The following is a 25,384-nucleotide window of genomic DNA, read 5'->3' on the forward strand; positions in this document are numbered from 1 at the left end:
AATGCCATGGGCAAGGCCAGGCAGGAAACATGTGACTTATCAGTAACTTTAGACATCGTAACACAATTTTAAACGAGATTTTATTGTAGATTATACATTTTACTGATACCAATTGTATGATATTTACCTTGTTCATTAAAAATAAAAATATAAAATATATATTTTTTTTAATATATATTTTTTTATTTAATTTTATTTATTTATTTTTTATGTGGGAAGAGGTGGGGTGGCGCCCCTAGCGCCCCTATGGGCCGTCCGCCACTGGCTAAGGCTGAGTCATAATTAGCTGCTAGCCTAGCCCTGAGACTAGTTACTACATCTCCAAAGTTTCTAGAAGCAAGTATTTAATATTTTGAAACCCATACTGTCAAGATAGAGATTTTAAGAGATTATATTTCAGGCTGAAGGAACAGCAATGCTGGCAGTATATTCACAGGTGAAAGGCACAGGTGTTACTAATAAAACTAATGATAGCTCTGCTATTGTCCCAGTGAGATGGTGATAGCAGCAAAATGGAGTTCTGCCACTTTTCATTAAAAAAAAATGGTATACGTGTGACTTTCCGTGAAAAAGGAAGGCACTTACTCCACATAATCATAATATGAATGATAAAAGGTGTGATAGCACTGCCTTACATGGTGCAAACAAAACTAACAGGAGACTGAGAGAGATTTCAACCAAGCACACCTGCAGAGAAGAGGTCTAATCAGGCAACAAGCAAAGACACCTATGTGTATGTCATAAATTGCGCACCAGCCTTTCAGAAAATTGGCTGTCGTTTCTCTGTTGCTTTCTATACTATACAAGCCATTGTCTGTATTTACTCAAATATCTGTATTATACACATTGTAAATGGCATCTAAAGAATAAGCATGCTTCACAAATTACACTCCTTCTGTTAAGCAAATGTGATAATAATATTTCTCATCAAACAGGATCTTGTTGTGACTCCATTGGAGACAGTGACGGGTGTTGGATTGATGAAGCTGTTTATGAACGCTTGAAAACATACCAACACACACAGGAACACAATCAAAAACAACTTTGCAGATTTTGGCATTTCTTTCAACATGCGCACTATCTGCCTGAGTGGGCTCTGCCAGATAATGGCCGGCCAGCAGAGTGACCATGTAAAGACTGGCGTTGGTGACATTTCCAACATGACATTTGTCAGTGGGACCATCTGTGAGTGCCAACTGGCCTGTCAAACACCTAACTGACAACACACTCATAATATCACATCATATAATTCTATATCATCTCTATTTATAATATAATAGAAAAATACCTTGATTTACAAAAATGAGTGGTTTCTCAAGGCATCTGTGGGTTGTAGAATTTAATTAAAACATACCACATTTCCAAACCATTTTATTGTTTATTAAATCTTTATTTAGTATTTAGTCCTGCCATCCATGTTGTTTTGATCATATTTAGTCATCCTCATCCGTTTTTTTAAGACGCCTTTAAAATTCTAGTTATTTTAGTCCCAGCTTGTTATTTATTTTGCATATTTTAAGCTAATACAAATCATGTTATTCTATTTTACTCATCGGATTATAGTAAGCCCTGTTGTTGTCTTATATTTTTGGCTAAAAAGCATGTAGCATTTAATCGCGCAAGCACAAAAAATAAAACAAAACATTTTCCTCACGTTCTGTACCTATCAATTTTATCTTCAAATCCTTCATTGTATAAATATTTTACAATATTATGTTCAAAAATAGGGTTTTATTCTGCTCTGGATTATTCTCTGGTCAATAACTGCTCTATCTTGACCAGTACAATCTGGCTACTTCCTGTGGAGTTTGGCGAGGAAACACACCTGAACTTTTCATCAGTTATCCAATTGTATTTTATGCCATGAAGAGTAAGGTAACCTAACATATACCAAACAGACAAGAAGTGGACCGCAGCTAATAAAAGCGAACAAAGGAAAAGCAACACACTGAATGAAAGAACACAGGCTTTTCTTTTGTATTCAATATTTCTGGTCCCTTTATCTTTCCTCCTAAATCTATCTCAGACTCTCTCTGCTTGTCATCTGACTTGATCCCCCTCCACACCTTCCTCCACCTCATCACCATCACTGTCATCTCTCCATCCGCCCTCTTGTTCTTCCCTCTTTCCTATCCGTCTCTTTTTCCTGCCCTCTTCCTCTCAATGAATCTCTTCCCGTTTTCTTCCCCCCTGCGCTTTGTCAACAGATTCTGCTAACCTGCCTGAAAAAGATCCACACAAACACACAGCCCTCGTCAACTGACCTTTGCATAGGTGATGTGGTTATAATATTGAAAATGATCCAGTGACCAATAGGGAGTGAGATATCTCACCTGACCCTCTGCTGTGCCACATTTATGACCTGAACAACAGAGAGGGAAGGGTGGCAGTAATTCAGGCGGGGAGGCATTCAGGGACACCAACTCATGCAGGCAGAAAGACAAGCAGACCAGACACACCAGCTGACACCTCATCGGTTCCTGAGAGATGGATTATTGACAAATACATCTCTCATCACACAGGCTTCGCTGACCAGAGTGTGTGTGTGTGTGTGTGTGTGCGTGTGTGTGTGTGTGTGTGTGTGTGTGTGTGTGTACGTGCGTGTGTGTGTGTGTGTGAGTGTAAGGGCAGCCAGGTTATTCATCTAACAACCAGAGAGTCCAGAGATACTGGGCTTGACATATGAGTTCAAACCAAACTGCTTTAAACAAAAAAAAACAATGTGAGGTGTCTTGCTGTGCATTTTGCAGCTTCATGACTCAACCATAATATTATACTGAGGCTTGCCAACAATATTGTCTCTGACCCAAACCATATCCTGAAACATCCCACGATTTAATGCGATAGGACTAAAGCATTTCTCTGTGCATCAGTCAATCCTAAAATTAAATAAGAAGTTCAATCTTTAATGAACTATACATCAAAGGCTCTTCAACATATTGTGATTGTCATGTTATGTCTTAATCCTCATATATGTCTTTTATTTGAAGCGTTTTGTATTTGCAGCACTTTTAGTAAGTGAAATGCTTCGTCAAGTTGGTGAATGTTTACTAAATGCTGCACGCGTTGTTAAGTTTTCTTCATTTGCAAGTGTTTTGAAAAAGGTGTGTTTTATTATTGGCATCGTTTGTGAAGCTGTAACACGTTTCTCATAACGACAATGTTTTTAACGCGTTTGCACCTGTTGGCCATAGATTTACATCAAAAATGCACTAATCATTAAGTCTTCCCTGATGTAGTATAACCTTATAATGCATTACGGTTTGTATGCGTTTGGTAAGTGGCTACATGTTCTTGGTTCTCTAAAAAAATAACCCACTGTAAGTCTTGTAAAAGTGGTGATGCCCAAGTGACATGAATTACATCTGCGATTTATATAAATAGCCATTTTACCCACACTGCTAATTAGTGTAAAGTTTGGATGAATTTCATCTGAACTTCTCTGCATAAATACATGTGATTAGACGGCACCACTGAGGAAACTCATTTGCATGCCAGTGTGTGATGTGGACCTGCACCAAGTGTAATTTGCAAGCAAGTGTGCAGCTGAGCAAGCACTGATCATCTGAGCAGCATCTTTGGGAGAGTTTGCTGTTAATTAGGTTGGAAAAATACTAACTTGATGAGTTTAACTGATGCGATGAGCTGTATGTTAGTCATGCTGCTCAAATGAAGGGACACAGTGTGATAAGAGACCACTGGATTCACACCCCTCCCATGAGAGTGGTCTCAAAAACACCCTTGCTCTACTTACAGCCTGTCTCTCTTTCTGTGCACCTGAGCCTCCCAATTAAAATCATGAGAACTGCAGATAGGGATCAAGAATAAAAAAGACAGAACTTTTAAACTAGGCCAAATTATTTAGATTTTGTTGCAGGAAAAAAAAACTAAATTTCCATCATTCATAGAATTATAGCATTTCACCTTTTGGTTCTAGGTATATTTGCAACACTCAGTTAAGTATACCTACATACTTCTACACTAACATTGACAATGAATGTATGCATCCACAAACCAGTCAAATTGCAAGCTACATCCATATCCAAAACGTCACCACTTGATCCTTTTTCCTGCATGAAATTATCATAACTACCATATTAATTATTGAAAAACACGTTTTGTGAGGTCCTATTCAACTTGTTACCTTCGACCATTAAAATCTAATCATTCATCCTTCAAGTCCAAGTGGAAGTGTGAGACAATTATTCCCTTCAGGCGCTCCTGAGACATGGTGCTCAGGAGAAATGGGGCGGACTGACAGGACGACAGATTCCGCCTCCGGCCACGTCTGTCGCCTGCGCAGAGGCATAAAAAGAAATCTGTGAACTCCATCAATCCGCTACTGTCAATTCTCCAACTTGAGAGAACAGACTGTAACAGACAGACAATATGTGCTCGCTAGTTTGGTTTGCAAATGTTTTGTTTTTTTTACAAGTCTGCCAGTCTACTCCCGCTGCCCTTTCCCTTTCTCTGAGGCTGCCCAGCTGGTTTAATCAGGGAAAGCAGCTGAGGGACAGAGAGAGAGAGGGGGGCTTGTCTCTAAGCCCGGCTGATTTACTGGCTCCCCGGACCTCCTTTATATCTCGCCGGCTAATAGGGCTAATCTGGCAGCTTCACACACAAACAAAAAAGGCAGGTGGTAAACAGACAGGCTTGCAAAGTATACAGAGGTAAGAAGACGCACACAGGAGGGGTGACGTCAATTCAGGAAGAAACAAACAAACATCCATAATGTGTAAAACATACAGCAAAACATGGGTGCAAATGACACTAAAACATGGATCAAATCAGATCAGGCTATCATTTTAAAGGGATTGTTGTGTCTAAATTTGTTTTTTTAAAGATTCAGATGCTGCTAATGTTCGGCATGGTGACCTTTAATGGTCTTTATATAGACACATCAAAGCTTCAGAAATACACCAGTAGGGTTTTTACTTTTATTTTGTAGAGCAAAAGGTTAATATTGTGTAAGCTTGTGATAACCATAGACCTTATTTTGGGCCTCAACCTGTTAACTTTGAGAACTGGAAGTGCTAAAATACTAGTATAATAATGAGCTCTCCTGCACACCTGTTGTGTCTGATCGTCCCTCAATCAGCTGTGTCTTGCTGCCTTCATGCACCTCGTCACCTTTTAGTGTCCTGGGTCACCTTCTATCCTGCTATGACTTCTGTTCCTCGTCTCTGCTGTTTACCTGTCGTCTAGTCCGTCTGCTGCATCAAGCCGGTATCGATTCAATTTCTCCCAGAATTCTTAAGTACGATATCTTTCATACATTTTGAGAAATGAACAGAAGACAAAAACAAAAACGGATTGTTTCTTATTCTTGCCTGTTGCATTTGAAAATTGAATTTGATAAGGACAAATATATTAGAGTGCATAAACAATATGAAAGTGATGCATCTTATGAGACACAACTTGTGAATCAACGAGTTTTAGAGGTGTTCATATCAGACTGCCTTTCTTTTTTTTATATATATTTGTTGATATTTTAAGATTTTTTTATAATGCAAATGTTGGATGTTGGAGGTTTCACGTTTTTCCAAATTGATCTTTAGACATAAAAAAAATAAAATCTTAGAACCCGATGATCAAGCTCTTTTCAAGTCGGAAACTTTTAATTAACTCAGTTTGACATAAACGCAGCATCCACACTGAACTTGGACAACCTCCAAAGGAATATCTTCTTTTTGAGTCATTATAATTCAAATGGAATTCGGCGACTTCATGTAATTACCAGCAAATCTCTGCTCATCTTGAATATGAATAGAGATCTAATTAGCTGAAATAACTGTGTAGGTGTGCAGTCTCTTTGACAATGAACTGTAATACTGATGTGTCGCTGGAACACATTCTCACAAGAAATGGCACAAAGCAAACAAACAGCACGCTCTGAAATGAATCATTTCAGAGCGTGTCCTCAAACATTGATTGTCAGCAGGATGAGGTCTTTAGTGTCAATTTTGAAGGATGTAATTATCGCCAAAGGAAGCCACAGTGGGAGTTTGTGCGAATGAAATGGCAGTCAGGTTTCAATTTGTATAGAGACAAGTGTAAACACAACACAATATCTTGATCAAAAACACATTGAAATGCTGCGTGTATACAGTATGGGTCACTGCTAACACGGATAACCCTTTTCAGAAATAAATCGGAAAGGGACGGAGCTGTGACAGATTTAGTTTGTCCCCTCTGCTTTTCGAGTGATGAAGATGGATATACAGTGTGGCAGTTAGAAAGACACATACGAGTATTTAAAGACATTCGTGACGGATCCAGTGTGTCACTTCTGCTGAAAAGCTCCAAAAATGTCCAGATACAAGGACACACATCCATACCTTCAGTCCCATATGTGCGCACACACACAAATCACACATTCATAGTGCCACCTTAAATCACAAGTTCATGCAGACACGGTCCGCATGAGCACTCCTCCTATTGCTCTCACCTTCGCTGGTTGCTAAGTAACAGCACATATCCAGAGATTGTTTACACAGCCTGTAATATAGTGCATCTCAAAGGGGCGCTGAGACAGAGACAGATTACACAATGAAAGATAAAAAGAATAAAAGGTGGTCGGATTTTTCGCAAGCAAGCCGGCCGTGATGTAACGCCACTGGTCCCCGGTGTGTTATGAACAGTGTTGGGACTAAAATAACGGCGTACTGCAACGCCGTTATTTTTGGCAGTAACTAGGCCTAGTACTCTAACGCATTACTTTTTTAATTCAGTAACTCAGTTACCGTTACTACATGGTGCGTTACTCCATTAGTTTTTTTATATAGTCAACAGCCAGGCGAACAGAGATGAGAACTGTACTTAAGTGCAGTACTTGAGTAAATGTACTTAAATACTTCCTGTGTCACATGCGGAGACGGGCTGTGGGCGTGTTTGTGTTGTTTACTAACAAGACTATCATGGCGGCGGCAGAGCTCCAGTCTAGTTTCTCCACCTGGAGATATTCTCACTATTTCACTTTTGTCGAGCACAAAGAAAAGAAAGTTTCTGTTAAATGTAAGTTGTGTCCTGGCGGGTCAAAGAGCCTATCTACTGCCCAAAACAGCAATTCAAATCTCTTAAAACATCTGCAAAAACAACATGCTGGGACGAAGCTAGTAACTAAGACCGGCACAGACCCAGACTCATCCAACGCCACTCCACCTCCATCTCCACCTAAGCAACAGCGACTGGATTTTAACCAAGGGACTGCTGGCCAGGGAAAAGTCGATAAAGCCATTGCACGGTATGTTGTAGAACACATGTAGGCTATTGCTACAGTGGAGTCACCCGCTTTCAGGGAGCTAGTTAGCATGATAGCATGTCCGGGCGGCACACGGCATATGGGACGGAAAACTTTTTCCAACTACCTGGAGAAAGAATATACAAAAATGGAAAGCCAGCTAAGATCGATGCAATCCAGATTGCATATAAGGCATGTCAAGTTGATCAACAGATTGTATTATTCTCCAATGCAATAACAGTACTGAAATGAAGGCTATAAGGGCATTAATGGGAGCCCTTTTTTTAAGTAAGTAAAAAGTTACTTGTTACAGTAACGCATTACTTTTTGGTGTAAGTAATCAGTAAAGTAACTGAGTTACTTTTGAAAATGAAGTAACTAGTAATGGTAACTAGTTACTGGTTTTCAGTAACTAGCACAACACTGGTTATGAAAGATGAGAGAAAATGTTTTATGATATAATAATGTGCTGCGGAACCAAATACATTTGTTTAGAGGTATTGTGAAAGGGATGACTGCTGACACAGAATCACCTTTGTTTAGGTTGACCTCGAGGGACCAAAAAGATGAAGTACTCCTCTTATAATGGTCATATGATATACAGTCATAATAGGCCATACAATCAGTCTGATCCATTGTTAAAATTCAACACAGCCTGAAGCGGTACACACATTTTTTTGTGGCAAGAATGTGGCGTTCTGGCTTAGGGTGCAAAAACAATACAATGCAATCCATTGAGGCAGATTGGCAGGTCCACGCATTTTAAGGCTTTTCAGATGCTAAAACACTTTCCAGAGTCAAACTGTTTCATTTTGGTGACAAAAGTTGAACGAACTTTTTTAAGTAGGCTGCATGTTGTCAGACAGTGTTGATGTGTCTGAAAAGGAACAGCCTTGATTGTCACTGTGGTTTAATTAAGGAAGAAGTCTGTAAGCAGAACGATTCACAAAGTATCTCCATAGTGATTTTATAAACATGTCTTTCGAGGCTAGCAATTTGGGCAACAATTTGATTCTCTGGCTTTTCAAAATAAGACAAATTAACTGAATTTGGTCTGCAGAACATTGCAGTTTCATCGTCTATTTACTTTCAAAAGCTATGCGGATGCTTTTTGTGGACAACTGAATACCACCAAATATTTTACTAAAAACACCTTGTAATTTAACTTCTGAGCATTTTCATTTGGCTTTCTTTGTGTTCACCGTTTAAACCCCGACATCGAGTTGTGTAGCAAAGTGAAATGAACTTAAACAGGACAAGAGATGCTAGACTTGTTCAGACATGCCTCGCGTGAGTGTGACCTCAAGCTATAACTCTCCAACACCTGAGCAGTTTTTCAGATGCTCTATTGTAGAAGCTTTCAGAAGTGAGTATGTGTTGTGCGCTTGGACTCGTGCTAGGTTACCATTTTGGACTTTCAGAGTAGCTTTTTGTAAGATGTTCATGTTATGTGCCAAATTTCAAGGAACTCCGTCAAAGAGATCCTATCATTTTGCGTTCCTGTGAATGGGATATATAAACGATGACAAACGGACAAAATAACACCCTGCCCCATTAAGCCCTTTTGTACGCTGCTCATTTGACCTCTATACAGTTTTAAAAGGTCTGTTGTCATGGCCCAGTAATTGGAACCTGTATTGGAGATTACATTATTGAGGAATGTTTTCTCACTCACATGACCGTGTTGATTCCCGAAAGCTGCTGAAACATCTGAAGACCACAGCCCACCAGGAGGGCTCGCCGAGTGGGGGCGTAGGTCAGCATTCTCCAGATCACAGGGCCATCTGGAGACACAAGCAAACGCACAGCAAAATTAATATCCAACTCAGTACGACAAAAATGACACAAGCGTTATCAGACTCCTGGTTGCAAAAATAAGTAAATAAGACCATACTTTTCACTAATAACCTTCTACTCTTATTTCCTCACAAACCATTTTCTGGCAAATGTATCGTCTCAATAATAGTTTACGTCTTCTTCAAAACATTATGATGGATTGTAGAATTAGGTCCAAAATGGAGTAAAATAGACGAAAAAGCAGGGTCTGATTAAGGGTGGGGCTACCTTTTGATTGACAAGTTGCTACATGTTGTCAGGTCTGGATGCTCTCCGTGATATTGTCCGACAGCTTTAACCATCAAACCGTTTTCAGTTGATAAAAGTAAACTGTAACACTTTGGTTGCCTACAAATCTTTTGTTTAGCGTTAAGCAAACTGAGTTCCACCCTCTTGTGTCACTTCTGGTTGCAAAAAGAACCCAGATGGCAACAGCCAGTGCGCCACACTTGAGGGTTCAAAACCTTTATTCACAAACCAATGGATGACATCACGATGATCAAGTTCACTTTTTATTTACAATCTGTGTTTTTGACCCTCTCCTTTAACTCTTAGCAATAATCAAATTTTCAAAAATGTATTGCTGCTTTTTTAAATGAAGGAAAAAACTGGGCTGAGTATATATATTTATATTTTTAAAAGAACACATAGAGACTCATTTTGTCACTTCTGCTGGCTGATCAATTCCCATATTCATAATAAATTCCTGATTTGGGCATAATGAGTAGACATAATGTCCTCATATTGAAGGACCGAAGATCAAGCCTCTGTGAGAGCAACCATCTGCCCTACGGACATTTCTCTGCACACAACACAGAGGATTTGTCAGCTCCGGGGAATCTGTCTCTTGAGGATGTGCATAGCACTGGAGCTGTTCTTTCCTATGGTGAATGTCTCAATTAAGGCAAAAAACACTAATATTTGACGGCAGGCTTTGGCCCCGCAGAATCCCACTTGGCTCAGCAACAGAGCCGCAGACTGTGATGTTCAACACACACAGACATGCGGCTCCTTTGGGAGGAGAATCCTTAATAGGATGAGAGAGCTGCTGGACAGGCAAGGAGCTGAGGGATAAAAAAGCAGTGACAAACGGAGCCAAGAGATCAGACAAACATGCCTGAACACACACACGCAGGAAAGACACACACATGCAGGTACAATTGTGTGCAGGAAAAACAAGTGACTGTGCAAACACACCGCAAACAAACATATCATAAAGAAGGAAGCCTGCACATACGACATGCTGATTATTTGGGAGCAGCTGTGTGTGGGTGGACTCTGGACTAGTGAACATCTCCTTTAGCAGATTGACAAGCTGAGTAGACTTTGGAAAGGAAGCCGGCATGCACAACACACTTGAGCCTTCCCTTTTCAATTGACAACTTTTGAGAAGGACCCTTATTTCCCAAAAGTATTTGTACAGTAGTTTTTTATAAAAATACCTTTGATTCCAGGTTTAACAGGCAAATCAGGGCAAGTCAAAACACAAAATCACACAACTCTCCATCATCGAAAAAGCTGAACTCTTCCAGAACTTAAATACATGCAAGACTAATCACAAGAAAATACACAGCTGGGGAGGGAAGGAAAAAACAGTTGAACAGAATCAAGTAATCAAACAGGAGGGAAGACACAGGGACAGGAATTAAACAGACATAACACAGGGGGGTGAAGACTTTTCAGAATAAAACAGGAAACTGGTGTGACAAAACATTGGAACTTTCAGCTTTTTGTTTGCATTTCCACTGCAGAAGCCACCTCTCGACCTTTTAAAGCAACAAGAGGCAACTTTAATAACAATCTTATGCAGTCAAGTATAAAAAACACCTTTCGCTGATTAAATCATTAAGTCAAAATGCATAACTCGTATTTGGTCCATTAGGTTTTGTGTTCGTCAGCAACATGAACTCAGCTTTATCTCTATTAAATTGATTTGGTACTGCATCTAGTAGAGGTGAACAGACACATAATAATCTGTATCTGTTCGACCAACACAATTAACCATCTCTGTATCTTTATTCGGAGAGAAGGTTTATACTGGAAGTCACGTTAAATGTAGCAAATATAAATTGCCTGTGTAATTTTGTGCCTTCAAAGCATCAAATAAAAAATATTGGCAAATCCTTTATTTTATTTAGGTATTTTTTCATCCCTTTATCACTCTTATTAAAAAAAAACTGTAAAGACATGTCTGTCACAACAGGAAGTCATCATTAAGATACTCCATGACTGTGTGGCAGAGGCTGTTTGTGAGACAGCAACCCTTTTAGCGGCTGGATTTCCAGTGAAAGAACCAAACACGAGAGGAGGTAGAGTTGCACACCATAGTGTCTTTATTTCACAACCACCATAAAGAACAGCCAGCCAGCCAGCATGGAGGTGTTCACCACTTTCCTCCGACTGAAGACTGGCTCTTTTATAGAGGATCTTATTGGGAGAAACCATTCACAGGTGAGCCATTATAAATACACATGTCATCATAATTGGTATAACGATAATCTATAATATTCTGTGCATGTATGATCAGTGGTTTATATCCAGCTGTTAATTTAACCCCAAAACCCACATTATAACTGACCATAATATATAGAAATACATTCCCAACTACAACAGAAACCCCTACGCCCATCCCGCCACTTGGTTCGTCCCGGAACCTTCTTTAGTCAGTGTTTGTTTCCCCCCGAGGACCTTTTGGCCAAACACACTGGAGCGGACACAGGACGAAACAGCATGGGTAAGCGATGGACGTAACCTTTACACAGTGTTCACTTCTACAATGAATGCAACTTAATGTCATGACATATACACGCTAAAACAGGACATCTGCACACAATGATTAATCTCATCCGCTGTCAATCTTACACAATCATAAACACTCTCGGCGCTCTCGCTATAACTCCCCTCTCTTTTCAGGTGGAGCCGAGGACCGACCAGCATCTGCCTGACGACATTCCAAATAATACGGTTTAATCATTTAACAACTACTACATCAATAAATAGTATAGATTATATAAAAATGTGCAAATAGGCCATGTCAAACTGTACTGTGCAAATCATGCCAATAAAGTGCAAACTGTTCACTAAAGTGCTGAGTGACATTATTACTGTGCAAAAGGAAGTCGTTATATAAAGTGCAAACCCACATGTGCAATATTACAAGGCCCCCAAAGCCGTCAATCCATAGTAACGAAGTTACCTTCGTTACACTGTTCCAAAATGCATTATGGGAAATGTAGGATGAAAGATTTTAAATATAGCTATATCTTTAAGTTTTAACTTCAAAAGTCTGTGTCTAATGTGAAGCAGTGATACGCAGAGTGAAGCAGGTAGGACCCAAACGCAGATAGCACTTGATAACACCTTTATTTCAAGGACTTAATTATACTTGGACAGACAACACACTCTACGGTGAACTAGGTCACAAACAAAAGAAGCACCAACACTGAACACAGGAAGAGACAAGACTAAATACAGGGAGGGGTAATCACAAGACGAGAAACAGCCGGGCAGGGGAGGAGAAACACAAGGGCCACAGGTGAACACAATCAGATAACTAGACACACCAGGGAAACTAACGACAGGAGGAAAAACACAGGGAAAAGGACCAGACAATAACCAAGGAGGAAAATATGACAGAGAGAACAGCAAAAACACCCAAACCTAGACATAGAAATGTGACATGACATGAGAATCGTGACAGAACCCCCTCCTCAAGGGACGGATTCTAGACATCCCTAAACACCAAAACAAAAATCCAACAACGTCCAGCAGGGTGGGTGGAAGGGGTCCGGAGGACGGGCCTTGGCTGATAGCCCAGGGCAAGGCAGAGTTCGAAGAGGGGGTCTCGGGCGGACGGCCCGGGGGCAAGGCAGAGTTCGAGGAGGGGGTCTCGGGCGGACTGCCCGGGGGCAAGGCAGAGTTCGAGGAGGGGCGAAGACCACAGCGGGCGAACTCAGGGGACCGGGCTCGAGGGCGAAGACCGGACAGCTCCGGAGGCCAGGCAGGAGCCGGTGTCGACCGGACAGGATCCGGAGCCGGTGGGACAGGTGTCGGCAAGAATCCCCACGGAAGAGGACACAGGGCCGGCAGGACCCCCGGCAGGAGAGCAGTCGGCAGAACCTCCAACGGCACAGGACATGGAGTTGGCAGGACCCCCAGCGGAAGAGTAGTTGGCGGGACCTCCAACGGCTCAGGACATAGGGTTGGCAGGACCCCCGGCAGAAGAGTAGTCGACGGGACCCCCAACGGGACAGGACACAGGGCCCGGCAGGACCACCGGCAGGAGAGCAGTCGGCGGGACCTCCAACGGCACAGGACATAGGGTTGGCAGGACCCCCGGCAGAAGAGTAGTCGGCGGGACCTCCAACGGCACAGGACATAGGACTGGCAGGACCCCCGGCAGAAGAGTAGTCGGCGGGACCTCCAACGGCACAGGACATAAGGCTGGCAGGACCCCCGGCAGAAGAGTAGTCGGCGGGGCCTCCAACGGCACAGGACTTAGGGTTGGCAGGACCCCCGGCAGGAGAGTAGTCGGCAGGGCCTCCAACGGCACAGGACATAGGGTTGGCAGGACCCCCGGCAGAAGAGTAGTCGGCGGGGCCTCCAACGGCACAGGATATAGAGTTGGCAGGACCCCCAGCGGAACCTCCAACGACACTTGAGTAGGGACTTGAGTGGGAACTCGAGAGAGGGCTTGAGAGGGAACTAGAGAGGAAACTTGAGAGTTGACTTGAGAGGTGACTTGAGAGGAATCTCGAGAGGGAACTTGATCGGAGACTCGAGAGGTGACTTGAGAGGGAACTCGAGAGGTGACTTGAGAGGGGACTCGAGAGGTGACTTGAGAGGGGACTCGATAGGGAACTCGAGGGGACTCGAGAGAGGGCTTGAGAGGGAACTCGAGAGATGACTTGAGAGGGAACTCGAGAGATGACTTGAGAGGGAACTCAAGAGGAGACTTGAGAGGGGACTCGAGAGGGGACTCGAGAAGAGACTTGAGAGGGGACCTGAGAGGGAACTCGAGAGGAGACTTGAGAGGGAACTCGAGAGGGGACTTGAGAGGGGACTCGAGAAGAGACTCGAGAGGGGACCTGAGAGGGAACTCGAGAGGAGACTTGAGAGGGGACTCGAGAGGGAACTCGAGAGGGAACTCGAGAGGAGACTTGAGAGGTGACTTGAGCGGTGACTTGAGAGGTGACTCGGGTAGGAACTTGAGAGGGGACTTGAGAGGGAACTTGAGAGGGGACTCGAGATGGGACCTGAGAAGTGTCTTGAGAGGGGACTTGAGAAGTGTCTTGAGAGGGGACTCGAGAGGGGACTCCAGAGGAAACTTGAGAGGAGACTCGAGAAGAGACTCGAAAGGGGACCTGAGAGGAAACTTGAGAAGGGACTTGAGAGGGAACTCGAGAGGGGACTTGAGGGGTGACTCGAGAGAGAGGACTCGAGATGGGACCTGAGAGGGGACTTGAGAGGGAACTTGAGAGGGAACTTGAGAAGAGACTCGAGATGGGACCTGAGACGTGTCTTGAGAGGGAACTCGAGAGGAGACTCGAGAGGGGACTTGAGGGGTGACTCGAGAGAGGACTCGAGATGGGACCTGAGAGGGGACTTGAGAAGAGACTCGAGATGGGACCTGAGAAGTGTCTTGAGAGGGGACTTGAGAAGTGTCTTGAGAGGGGACTCGAGAGGGAACTTGAGAGGGAACTTGAGAGGGGACCTGAGAGGGGACTTGAGAGGGAACTTGAGAGGGAACTTGAGAAGAGACTCGAGATGGGACCTGAGAAGTGTCTTGAGAGGGGACTTGAGAAGTGTCTTGAGAGGGGACTCGAGAGGGGACTTGAGAGGGGACTCGAGAGGGGACTTGAGAGGGGACTTGAGAGGAGACTCGAGAAGAGACTCGAAAGGGGACCTGAGAGGAAACTTGAGAGGGGACTTGAGAGGGAACTCGAGAGGAGACTCGAGAGGGGACTTGAGGGGTGACTTGAGAGGTGACTCGAGAGGTAGCTCGAGAAGAGACTCGAGAGGTAGCTCGAGAGGAGACTTGAGAGGGAACTGGAGAGGAGACTTGAGAGGGGACTTGAGAAGGAACTTGAGAGGGAAGTCGAGAGGGGACTTGAGAGGGGACTTGAGATGGGTCTTGAGAAGGGTCTTGAGAAGGAACTTGTGTCGGTCGGTACGCCGACAGGACACGGGGAGCTGGCGTCGGCTGGAGAGCCGGCAAGAGACGAGGTGCTGGAGTCGGCCGGTACACCGACAAGACTCGGGGAGCTGGCGTCGGCTGGAGAGCCAACAGGAGACGAGGTGCTGGAATCGGCCGGTACGCCGACAGGACTCGAGGAGCTGGCGTCGGCCGGTAAGCCAGTCCTGGAGCCGAAACTGGAGTCGGGGCCAGTCCTGGGGCCGGTACTGAAGCCGGAACCATGGCTGCTGGGACCGGAGCTGGGGCCGGAACCATGGCTGCTGGGGCCAGAACTGGGGCTAGAACCATGGCTGTGTGGGCCGGTTCTGTAGCCGGAACCATGGCTGCTGGGGCTTGTACTGGAGCCCGAACCATGGCTGCTGGGGCCGGAACCAGGGCTGGAACCATGGCTGCTGGGGCCTGAACTGGGGCCGGGACCATGGCTGTGTGGGCCGGTTCTGTAGCCGGAACCATGGCTGCTGGGCATGGAACCGAAACACGGATCCATGGCTGTGTGGGATGGTACTGGAGCACGGAACCATGGCTGTGTGGGCCGGTACTGGAGCATGGAGCCATGGCTGCTGGGGCTCGGGCTGCTAGCCTGGCCTTGCGACTCCTTCTCGTAGCAGCCGCCTGAATACTCCGTGGACCTCCATAAGCCAGACGAGTTCCAGAATACGACTCCTGGCCAGGAGCAGGAACTGGGGCAGAAGCATGGGTTGACTTCAGACGGAACCCACGAGGCGTATGGTACCAGGTTGGGAATTGGGAGCCAGGGAGCTAGCATGCCTGGGGCTAGCAGGCCGGGAATCACACACCGGGAGGATTTTTGAAATCCAGCCAGGTAAGAATTTCACCAAACCTGGTTTCTCTCTAGCCATCTGGCGCGCCTGATAACACAGCCTCTCGCTGCTGAACTCCGGGTGCTCTCTTCCATCGATCCGAGCAGTTAGCCAAAAAAAAGGAAAAATTCAATAACTCAAGCTCGAACAGATCTGCTGGGCCCATTTCTTGGTTGGTGCTTTCTGATACGCAGAGTGAAGCAGGTAGGACCCAAACGCAGATAGTAGTGATGTTACGTATTGCGCCGAGGCTTCGGAGCGTGTGTCGAGTAATCCCCGAAGCTTTTTGTGAAGCATGTATCGAGGCTTGTATCGTTTTGTGCCAGTGACGTCACCGATGACAAACGAAGCCTCGCTGCCTGTCGATACCACGTGACTGCTTCACGAAGAGATTCAGATCGGTTGAACCGTTGAACCACAACGCTCATAATACCCATGGATGTATAATAAGAACCATATTACCCCTCCTGTACCCGGGCCCGGTGACACGATGGAATCAAGAGAGCTCAGACCCTCACTTATATAGAGGTCGGAACATGTCATAACGTATAAATAGATACAAGCATAAATAAATTTAGGAATAAAAACATCAATAAATACAGAAATAAATACAGGAATAAATAGGATCCAGTGTTTTCAGGGAGCTTTAGTGTGTGTGCTGTGGCTCAGCTGGAAAGCAGTTGACTCACGACCGCAGGGTCCCTGGCAAGGGCGCCGGAAGCTGGGGGGCCAGGGGGCTATTGGCCCCCCCACTTTACGGCCCTGCCCCACATTTTCGCAGCAGCGGATGCCGCGGAACCCTGTACACATCCTGTTTCAATAATTCCCCTCTACTCTAAAGTCGCATCTAAAAAGAACGCCATCTGATCTAGCTGTGTATATTGTTGTTATTGTTGATTGTTATATTCAATCTCATTAGCTACAGGCATTTTTGAAGCTTGTAAAGGGAAGTACACAGCTCGCCTCTCACTCGCCACTCTGCTCTTCTACAGCGCCGCTTCCCCTCCCTCCGCTGACATTATGAATGTAAGGCATAGTAATCATAGATAACACCGCAGGGTCTGTTACAGTTTGTTTTCATCTGATTTCAAATAAACAAAGTCTTGGCTTTCAGAATATTAAACTTGTTTCGGCAAATTCAGATGATAACTACAGCTTTGAAGCTTTTAACGGCATAATTACAAGCGGAGAACGGAGTAATTTGACGTCACAGCAAGCATAACAACAGCCGGTGTTTCTCCTGAAAGTTTTCCCCGGGAAACAAACGCAAAAATACACAAACACACACACGTGGTATACACGCACACACTCGCGAGCTCCCCCCAGACCAGTAATCCAAACGAAAATATCTTCCCTCCGTACTACTTTGATCATTTGCTCCGCTAATAATCAATCAGATCGATCCAGAGAAGAGGAAACTTTAAGGCCTTTTTCTCAAAATGATGACTCTGTGACAGTCATTATATAATGTGACATATTTTGCTTAATATAGTACAAAAACAATCCTGATATCATTAGAAAGCTAGGAATCTCCTCTTTCCAACAGTGTATACAACTCAAAATGTGTCTTCGGATCAATATGACTGATTTCGATGGAGCAGGTCACTTTGCATTAGGTAAAATACAGCAGGCAGACATAACAGGAAGAATATGTACATTTTAATCCAATCAAATAGGACATTGTCACACCATTCAAATGTATCCATGTACATTACAACCAATAACAAAGCTTAGATGTGTTTATTTGTTACGTTGTTTACGTTATGTGTTACGTTGTTCAGTGTGTGTCAGCCGTTAACCTAGATAGATAAACTTGCAAACATGTCAGAAGAACCGGCGCATAAGAAAACAAAATACAGTCAAACTAAGCTGAAATTCAACAACTTGAATGTCACATCCCTGACATCCACAACTCCGGAGCCTGGTCCTTCAACCATAGAACCAGCGCAGCCAGATGAACCCCAGCAGCAGCTCTGCGGCCGCAGAGGCTGTCAAAACCGCCGCCGCCGGCATCGTTGAACCGAAACAGGCTGGTTCCGACTGCATGGAGGTTTGTTGTCGGGACATTGTGACGGGCCAATAAAAGCTTATTTGGGCAAAGAGAAGGTACTTCAATGCAGAATGGTACAAAAACAGAGAGTGGTTAATTATTTGCAAAACCACTAAACGAGCCTTCTGTGAAATATGCAGATGTGCTGCTGTCAAACGGCTTGTAACTTTCTCCAAATGTGGAGATGACAGCTTTGTAAATACCGAGTTAATAACTGGAACTTTTCACAGAGCTAACTTCAGTCAAACACCAGTCAACATTCAGCTTGTCAAACAAGAGCGTAGCAGGAAAAAAGAAGAGATGGAATGAGCAACTGCGCTGTCGTGTGGGCTGGTCTGTATAGTTTAATGTACAGGAAAGGAGTGAGCAGAGGGTTGAGTTGTCCATTCTTGTTCTGTTTTCTCTGACTATCTTCCTCCTGAAGACCCTCTCAGACTTTCATTTGCTCGCGCTACTAAAATGACACGTTACCATGGAAACCAAACAATGGTGTAGCTGTATTGAAGTCCGAGTGGAAACAGTAACATTTGGTGCGTTATGTTAGAATGAAACAAATCAGATTTAGTCAGAAATCGGGAGAAATGCGGGATAAATATGACCCCGGGAGGAAAACGGGAGTCTCCCGCGAAAATCGTGAGGGTTGGCAAGTAGGCTATGTCACATACACACGCACTTTTTGGCCCCCGCACTTCTGAAATGAATCCGGCGCAGCTGGTCCCTGGTTCAACGACTGAACAATACGTATTTTTTGTTGTTTATAAAAGCTACAGCTAAATGAGACAATGTAGTTAATAAATGTATTCTTTGATATGGTTTAGCCTTTCTCAGGCTACAACATGGTTACGTTTATGAAGGAATGCAAATCCCTCTTTGCAATGTTTACCAGCCTCCTTAGGCTTTTCAATCACAATCATTCAACTGGAATAAAAACAATATTGTTAACATGAAGATATGAGTTTATGTTCGTTGTTTAGAGTTATTCTACGGCTTTACTCATTGGGAACTCGGTATGAGATAGAGCACACTGTTGAGATGTCCAATCTGCCTGTTTTACACACTTTGACCAACAGGGGGTTTGTGTTCAAATGAAGCCCATGATGAAGCCTCATGAGATAAACCCTTTTGCGAACCAATTGGCTGGAAAGCTTCAAAGCTTCATAAGGCTTCATCTCACCATCACTAGCAGATAGCACTTGATAACACCTTTATTTCAAGGACTTTTAATAAACTTGTACAAACAAAACACTCTTCGGTGAACTGGGTCACAAACAAAAGAAGCACCAACCCTGAACACAGGAAGAGACAAGACTAAATACAGGGAGGGGTAATCACAAGACGAGAAACAGCCGGGCAGGGGAGGAGAAACACAAGGGCCACAGGTGAACACAATCAGATAACTAGACACACCAGGGAAACTAACGACAGGAGGAAAAACACAGGGAAAAGGACCAGACAATAACCCAGGAGGAAAACATGACAGAGAGAACAGCAAAAACACCCAAACCTAGACATAGAAATGTGACATGACATGAAAATCGTGACAAGCAGAGCCCTAACCTATGACAGGGAAGAGAAAGTGATGCCTTTATGGGCTGAGCCATTTCCATGGCGCTAACGTGGTGAAGTGTGATTGGTTGATCCCTCGAGACCGGAGCTGAGGACCGTTATCTGATTAGCCGACAGGGAAATCAGAATTCATGGACTGAAGTATGGAGAGAGTGGAGACCTGATGGCTGCCTGAAGAAGAATTAAATATACTCAGCCAAACACCGACATAGACAAACACACTTTCAGATACAATCAGTCATACAGACACTATACTCAAATTATCCCTTTGGGGTTAAGAATACAATACCTTTTTCTACAAAAATACAATTTGAAATGCAAATCATAATCATACTTGCTCCACAGCAATAAACATATTTTCCTACATGCACAAACACACACAAGCTCTCCAAACACACACGGCGTCATTTCCTCAGCTGAACGCCATCCAGCTGTAATTGAATCAAATGAGATATTGAAGAAGAAGGATGGCTTTGACAAAACAGTCAGCGAGCAACCAGCCAGCTACAAGCACAGTGATTGAATCACAGCACTGCAGTAATTGCACGTCAGTATTTCCCATTGAATCTTTCCAACTATATTCCATTTAATACTGCAAACCACTATAACCTTAAATCTTCAAGCATGATGCCTCCAGGTGTGGATCACCTCTTAATATAGCACTGAATGTCGAAAAAAAACCTCAATTTCGCTTTTTCATTTCACGTTTTTTCAGCATTCAATCCAGCAAATACTGATAGCCTCACTATAAGCCATACCATAAAAATACAGTTTGTTTGCAGGGAATGTGTTTTTAATGAGAATCAGGGCCTCTTCTTTTCTTCTTCTTCTCTTTGATATCTGCTGAAGGAATCTCCAATTAGCTATTTTTTCTCGGCTACCTGCTTTCGGGAAACACCCCAACTTCTCTGCACAACAACCCCCAAGGCCAATTAGAGCGCCCGTTTAGCTCTGTTGGTCCTGTCAGATGTTTTTTTTTCTTTTATATATTCACGCTTCAAACACGTGCCACATCCCGTCTGCTTTATGAAACATTCAGCACAGAGAGAGAAGCAGCTTGCTTTCCAGGAACATTGGCAAGTATCCATTCACAGGACTAACGATTACTGATTCCCATATTGCTTTGTGAATCAGTGAAATATATATTTACCCTGGGTCAGAACTGAGGGGAATGGCTGGTGTTGAACAATGGTCAATCAAGTAAACAAAGAGGCGATGCAGGGAAGCACAGGAGGAATTATTAAGATAAGAGTCTATAGGAGAATAGCTTTTTCTATCCATCCGACCATCCAATCAGAGGGTCCTCAGGGACCTGGTGTCTGGAAGCTGGCGTCACTTACATAACCAGGGAGAGCTACAATCAAGGACTGAGCAGGACATCTGCAGCCATACTACCTCTACCCCCATCCTCCCTCTAATTATTTCTCCTCCATTCTTCTTTGTCACCTCTCTTCCCCTGCCTCATCAGAGTAGGATCATTACACCTCACACTCTACAGATCTGAACAAGACTAATGAAGCAGAGATATAAGCTCCATCTCTAAAAAGGAAATGTTAATGTTAGAAGCAAAAAACTCAATCTCTACTAAAGGCAAACCTTTTATTTTTTTTAAATACTTACAGTATCAGGTCAAAATATGAAGCAGGTGTTTATTTAGCTCTCAGAAGTGTGTAAAAAGATAACTTCTTTAATCTATCACTCACTACCATTTTAGACATTTTTGTTTTAGTTTTTGCTAAAGCAAGCTGAATGCTAACGCAAGCTGAATGCTAACGCAAGCTGAATGCTAACACAAGCTGAATGCTAACACAAGCTGAATGCTAACACATTACATTGCATTTAGCTGACGCTTTTATCCAAAGCGACTTACAATAAGTACAATAACACAAGATGAATGCTAACATAGGCTGAATGCTAAGGCTGACACTATAAGTGGGCGTAATCACGGTGACTTTACGTGCTGTGCCCACCTATCTCTATATGTTTTTAGCGAACTGAAGTAAGGTTATACCACCTTGAAATGTAGTCTTGAGATTCTCGTAAATTGTGTCAGAGATAAGGAGCCTTTCCTATAGTTTTATTTAGCACACACTTGAGAAAGTCTATATTTCTGTGCTCCTTGAATCTTCTCCAGCCCATAGTATCTATCGGACTACTGCAACATCAAGGGGATGCATGGTTGGGAGGAAGATAATCACATGTGCTGAAGAAGATACTGTCAAGTAGTGCACCTATACTGTCATTCTCGTAAATAACCAAAATAATTAAGTCAACTGTAATCTACTTTTGAATCTTATGGGCAAATGGGTTTTGAAAATGTCCTGTTTTTATGACAGGCAAGGATGTTGATTGGTTTATTTCCTTGATTACTGTGAGTCACTGGCGTTAGGGAGAAACAGCATTTTAAGTGATGCTGATCAAATCTTGTCAGTGTCCGCAGATGCAGGGGAGCAGCTGTGTTTACCTGAGGGCACCGAGGGGCCAGCGGCTGCCAGGAGCTGAGTGCCAGACAGACAGACAGACAGACGGATGGATGGATGGAAGAATAGATGGATAAACAAGTGAAGTCATAGACACTCACACTGACCGACTGAAATAATAGAAAAATGATCAGCATTATAGGCGTTTTTTTATATTAAATGGTTTTCTTACGGTCTGCATTCACACACTGCTGGCGAAGGCTACCGTACAACGTCTGAACTGCTAATCAGGAGTGATAAACATTCAAAATCAGAAATCAATTTTGGGGTTTAGTACCTTGGCCAAGGTCACTGTGACATAAAGTCCACTGGGGCTAGTAACAAATACAGACCCTCTGATTAGCAGACAACCTATTTTTATGGTTGGGACAATGTCCAGAGTTTGTCTTTCACAAATCAGCAAATTGTCTGTGCTAGAACAATTCCCAATTACTTGGTTAGAGTGTGCAGGTTCAGAGCATGATAACTTATTATTTTCTCAAACCATTTTGCAGCACTAGCTACGGCTGCAATAACAAATATATGTAATATGTTTCAGACTAGCTAAAAGGCTTCTACCTCTGATATTGAAATGTATAACACCACATGCTGTACATGTTGTCATGGCAAAACCCACAAATCAAATAATTGTTTTTGTTTCGCCTTACTCCAATGAGAGTTTTACGCTGTTCAAATTTCTCGATTTTCTAATTTCTAAAGTGACTCAAATCAAAGAAAGCCAAAAGAAGGAGTTAATCAAGCTTAGCCCTTCCCTTTGAAACAAGAAGAGTTGCTGCCTCTAGAGTCTCGTAGTGAGTGTTATCAAAACCACCATCCTTCTAGTTTTAAACTAATCGCATTAAAGGAATGGATCAATATAGAGGTTGCCTGTTAGTCTGTGTTGTCAGTAGCATGGAGGATAAACAAAGACAAAATGACAAAAGCAGAATAATGCAGGAAAAGACAGAAATAAATTAAAGCCATGTAAAAGCCAGACAAGTTCTCCCATTTTGATTTAAAAATGGTTGAAAAGTCACCGCCAGGTTATGTAATGGAAACTCAGATCATACAGCGGAGCTACCTAAGGTTGAGACCAGGACACGCATAGAGAAACCTTCATATTTAAACCCCATCTTATTTATTTTATTCAGCAGTTAGGCATCCTGCAGATATCGCCATCCTTAATCAAATGAAAAGTGACACAGCAAAAAGCACAGGATAACTGTAATAACACATCCTAAAATTTCATTTTAGTGCCTGCCTGTGCCCTCCCCAGAAAAACATGGTGTGAAAGAGGCTTGTTCAATATCCATCTATTCATGCAGGGCTTGAGACAGGCGCAGAGGGGAGTCATGATAGATCTGCCATCGCACTACTCTCCCCGCTCTATGATTAACAAGCTGCATAAAACCTACAGGGGGGCAGAGGAAAGTAGCTCTTCTGCTCCCTTTTTGACATGTTTTGCTTTTTCTAGCTGCTCATTCTGCAACACAGTGACCAGGACAAAATCACCCCAGTTAGTTTTAGTGGAAAGGACAGATATTTCGTTTTTCAGACAAACTAAAGGGACTTGTTATGTCCCTGCACACAGTATGAAAGCAGACATGGAGCAGACATATATGTGTAGGGCTGCTCAATTAATCGTATTTTAATCGCAATTACGATTATGGCTTGCAACGATTACGAAAACAACGTAATTGAAATAAAACAATTATTTTTTTATTATTATTATTATTTATTTTTTTCAAATACATTTATTTTTTATTGGTTTTTCAGTTGAATTATACTTAAAGTTCAGGGTAATCAACTGTTAAAAACATACTGTTAAAAACAATTGTCTCCAATAAATTAATGTTTTCAAAGTAAATGCATAATCGTTTTTAATAGGCTAATCGTGATATCAATTATTGACCCAAATAATCGAGATTATGATTTTTGCCATAATCGAGCAGCCCTATATATGTGTAGGTTGAATCAGATAAATATACTTTATAAAAGTAAAGGCTGTACTGAGCACCTACCTTTATTTGATTGGTACTGTAGTACACACAGTATGTTTTGTGATTGTTTCAGTATGTTGGGATGATTTTCTTTATTTTCTTTAACCTTTTTATGGATGTATAAATTAAACGTTGTTTCCCCTCTCCTTGCTGTCCTTAAGAGCACATTATATATTTATTGGCAGTACTGACCTTCTCTTTAAATAATGGCAAATATAAGTTAATAAATTGTATAGAATATTGCTTAAATTATAGGTTAATGACGATACTGGCAATGCTTTCTCACAGTCAGTCGTACAAAGTAGGGTATGATTACTCAGTCTCTCCACTCAAGTCAAAAGTCAATCACAACAGATGGTGCATATTTTGAATGCAGACAGTTGGTCCAATCTGCACGCTGGTATGCATGACTCATAAGAGAAGAGTGATTAGAGACATCAGCGCTTCTAAGACACTCATTGGTAAAATAGTGTGTTGCGCAGCAGGGGAGGAAAGTGTGATGTGCAGAGATGAAAGTGCACAAAGGACTTTGGCTGAGTGGCATGACTGCTTGATTCAGATATGGAATGTGTCAAATATGTTTCTCTAAACGAGAGGATAAGAGGAGAAGGAAAGAATACATGGAGTATGCAAGAAAGGAAAGGAAAAGAAAGTAGAGGAAGGGTTTAGAGAAAAAGAGGAGAAAGGAAATGAAAGGGATAAGAGGAGAGGGAAGGAAAGGAGAAATACTGACAAAGGAAAGAACAAAAGTAGAAAGGAGGAACAATTCAAATGAATCTGAGGAGAGGAGTTTAAAGAAGAGGAAGCAAAAGGAGAATAAAGCAAAGGCAATGAGAGAAAATAGAGGTAAAAGAAAAGAAGAGGAGGACATGAAAGTGAAAGGTGAGGAAATGAGTTAGAAGCTTTCATAAAGTTACGAGTTAAGAAGAGGTGATCTGTTGTCATTGGAAACAGCACTCAGCTCATCACCTGCATGGTGTTTTAACTGCGTGCCATCTTAATATGCTGTTTAAGTTCAAATATTTCCTCTACATGTGTTCCTGCACAGCTGCATAAATAGCACAGCATAAGAGGAGCACTGCACTGCAGACCATAATAACCACAGGTAACGGAAAAGTTGATCTTCAGTGACACAGCCTGCTTCAAAAGGCAATTTGAGTTTAGTCTCGAAAAGACTTTACATTTTATAAGAAACTTTTTAATCACCGTCTCCTCT

At 42.8% G+C, this 25,384-nt stretch overlaps 1 protein-coding gene across 2 annotated transcripts in view; it reads right to left on the reverse strand.

The window, feature by feature from the left end:
• LOC117558273 (proton myo-inositol cotransporter-like) overlaps window positions 1–25,384 on the reverse strand; it is a 91,977-nt gene that overhangs the window by 17,436 nt on the left and 49,157 nt on the right. For both annotated transcript variants that reach the window (XM_034234329.1, XM_034234331.1), the window contains one exon: window positions 8,916–9,024. In XM_034234329.1, the coding sequence (XP_034090220.1) occupies window positions 8,916–9,024 (109 nt within the window). The remainder of the gene's footprint in view (window positions 1–8,915; window positions 9,025–25,384) is intronic.

The sequence above is a fragment of the Gymnodraco acuticeps genome, unplaced genomic scaffold (genome assembly GCF_902827175.1).
Source record: "Gymnodraco acuticeps unplaced genomic scaffold, fGymAcu1.1, whole genome shotgun sequence".
NCBI classification, from domain to species: Eukaryota; Metazoa; Chordata; class Actinopteri; order Perciformes; family Bathydraconidae; genus Gymnodraco; species Gymnodraco acuticeps.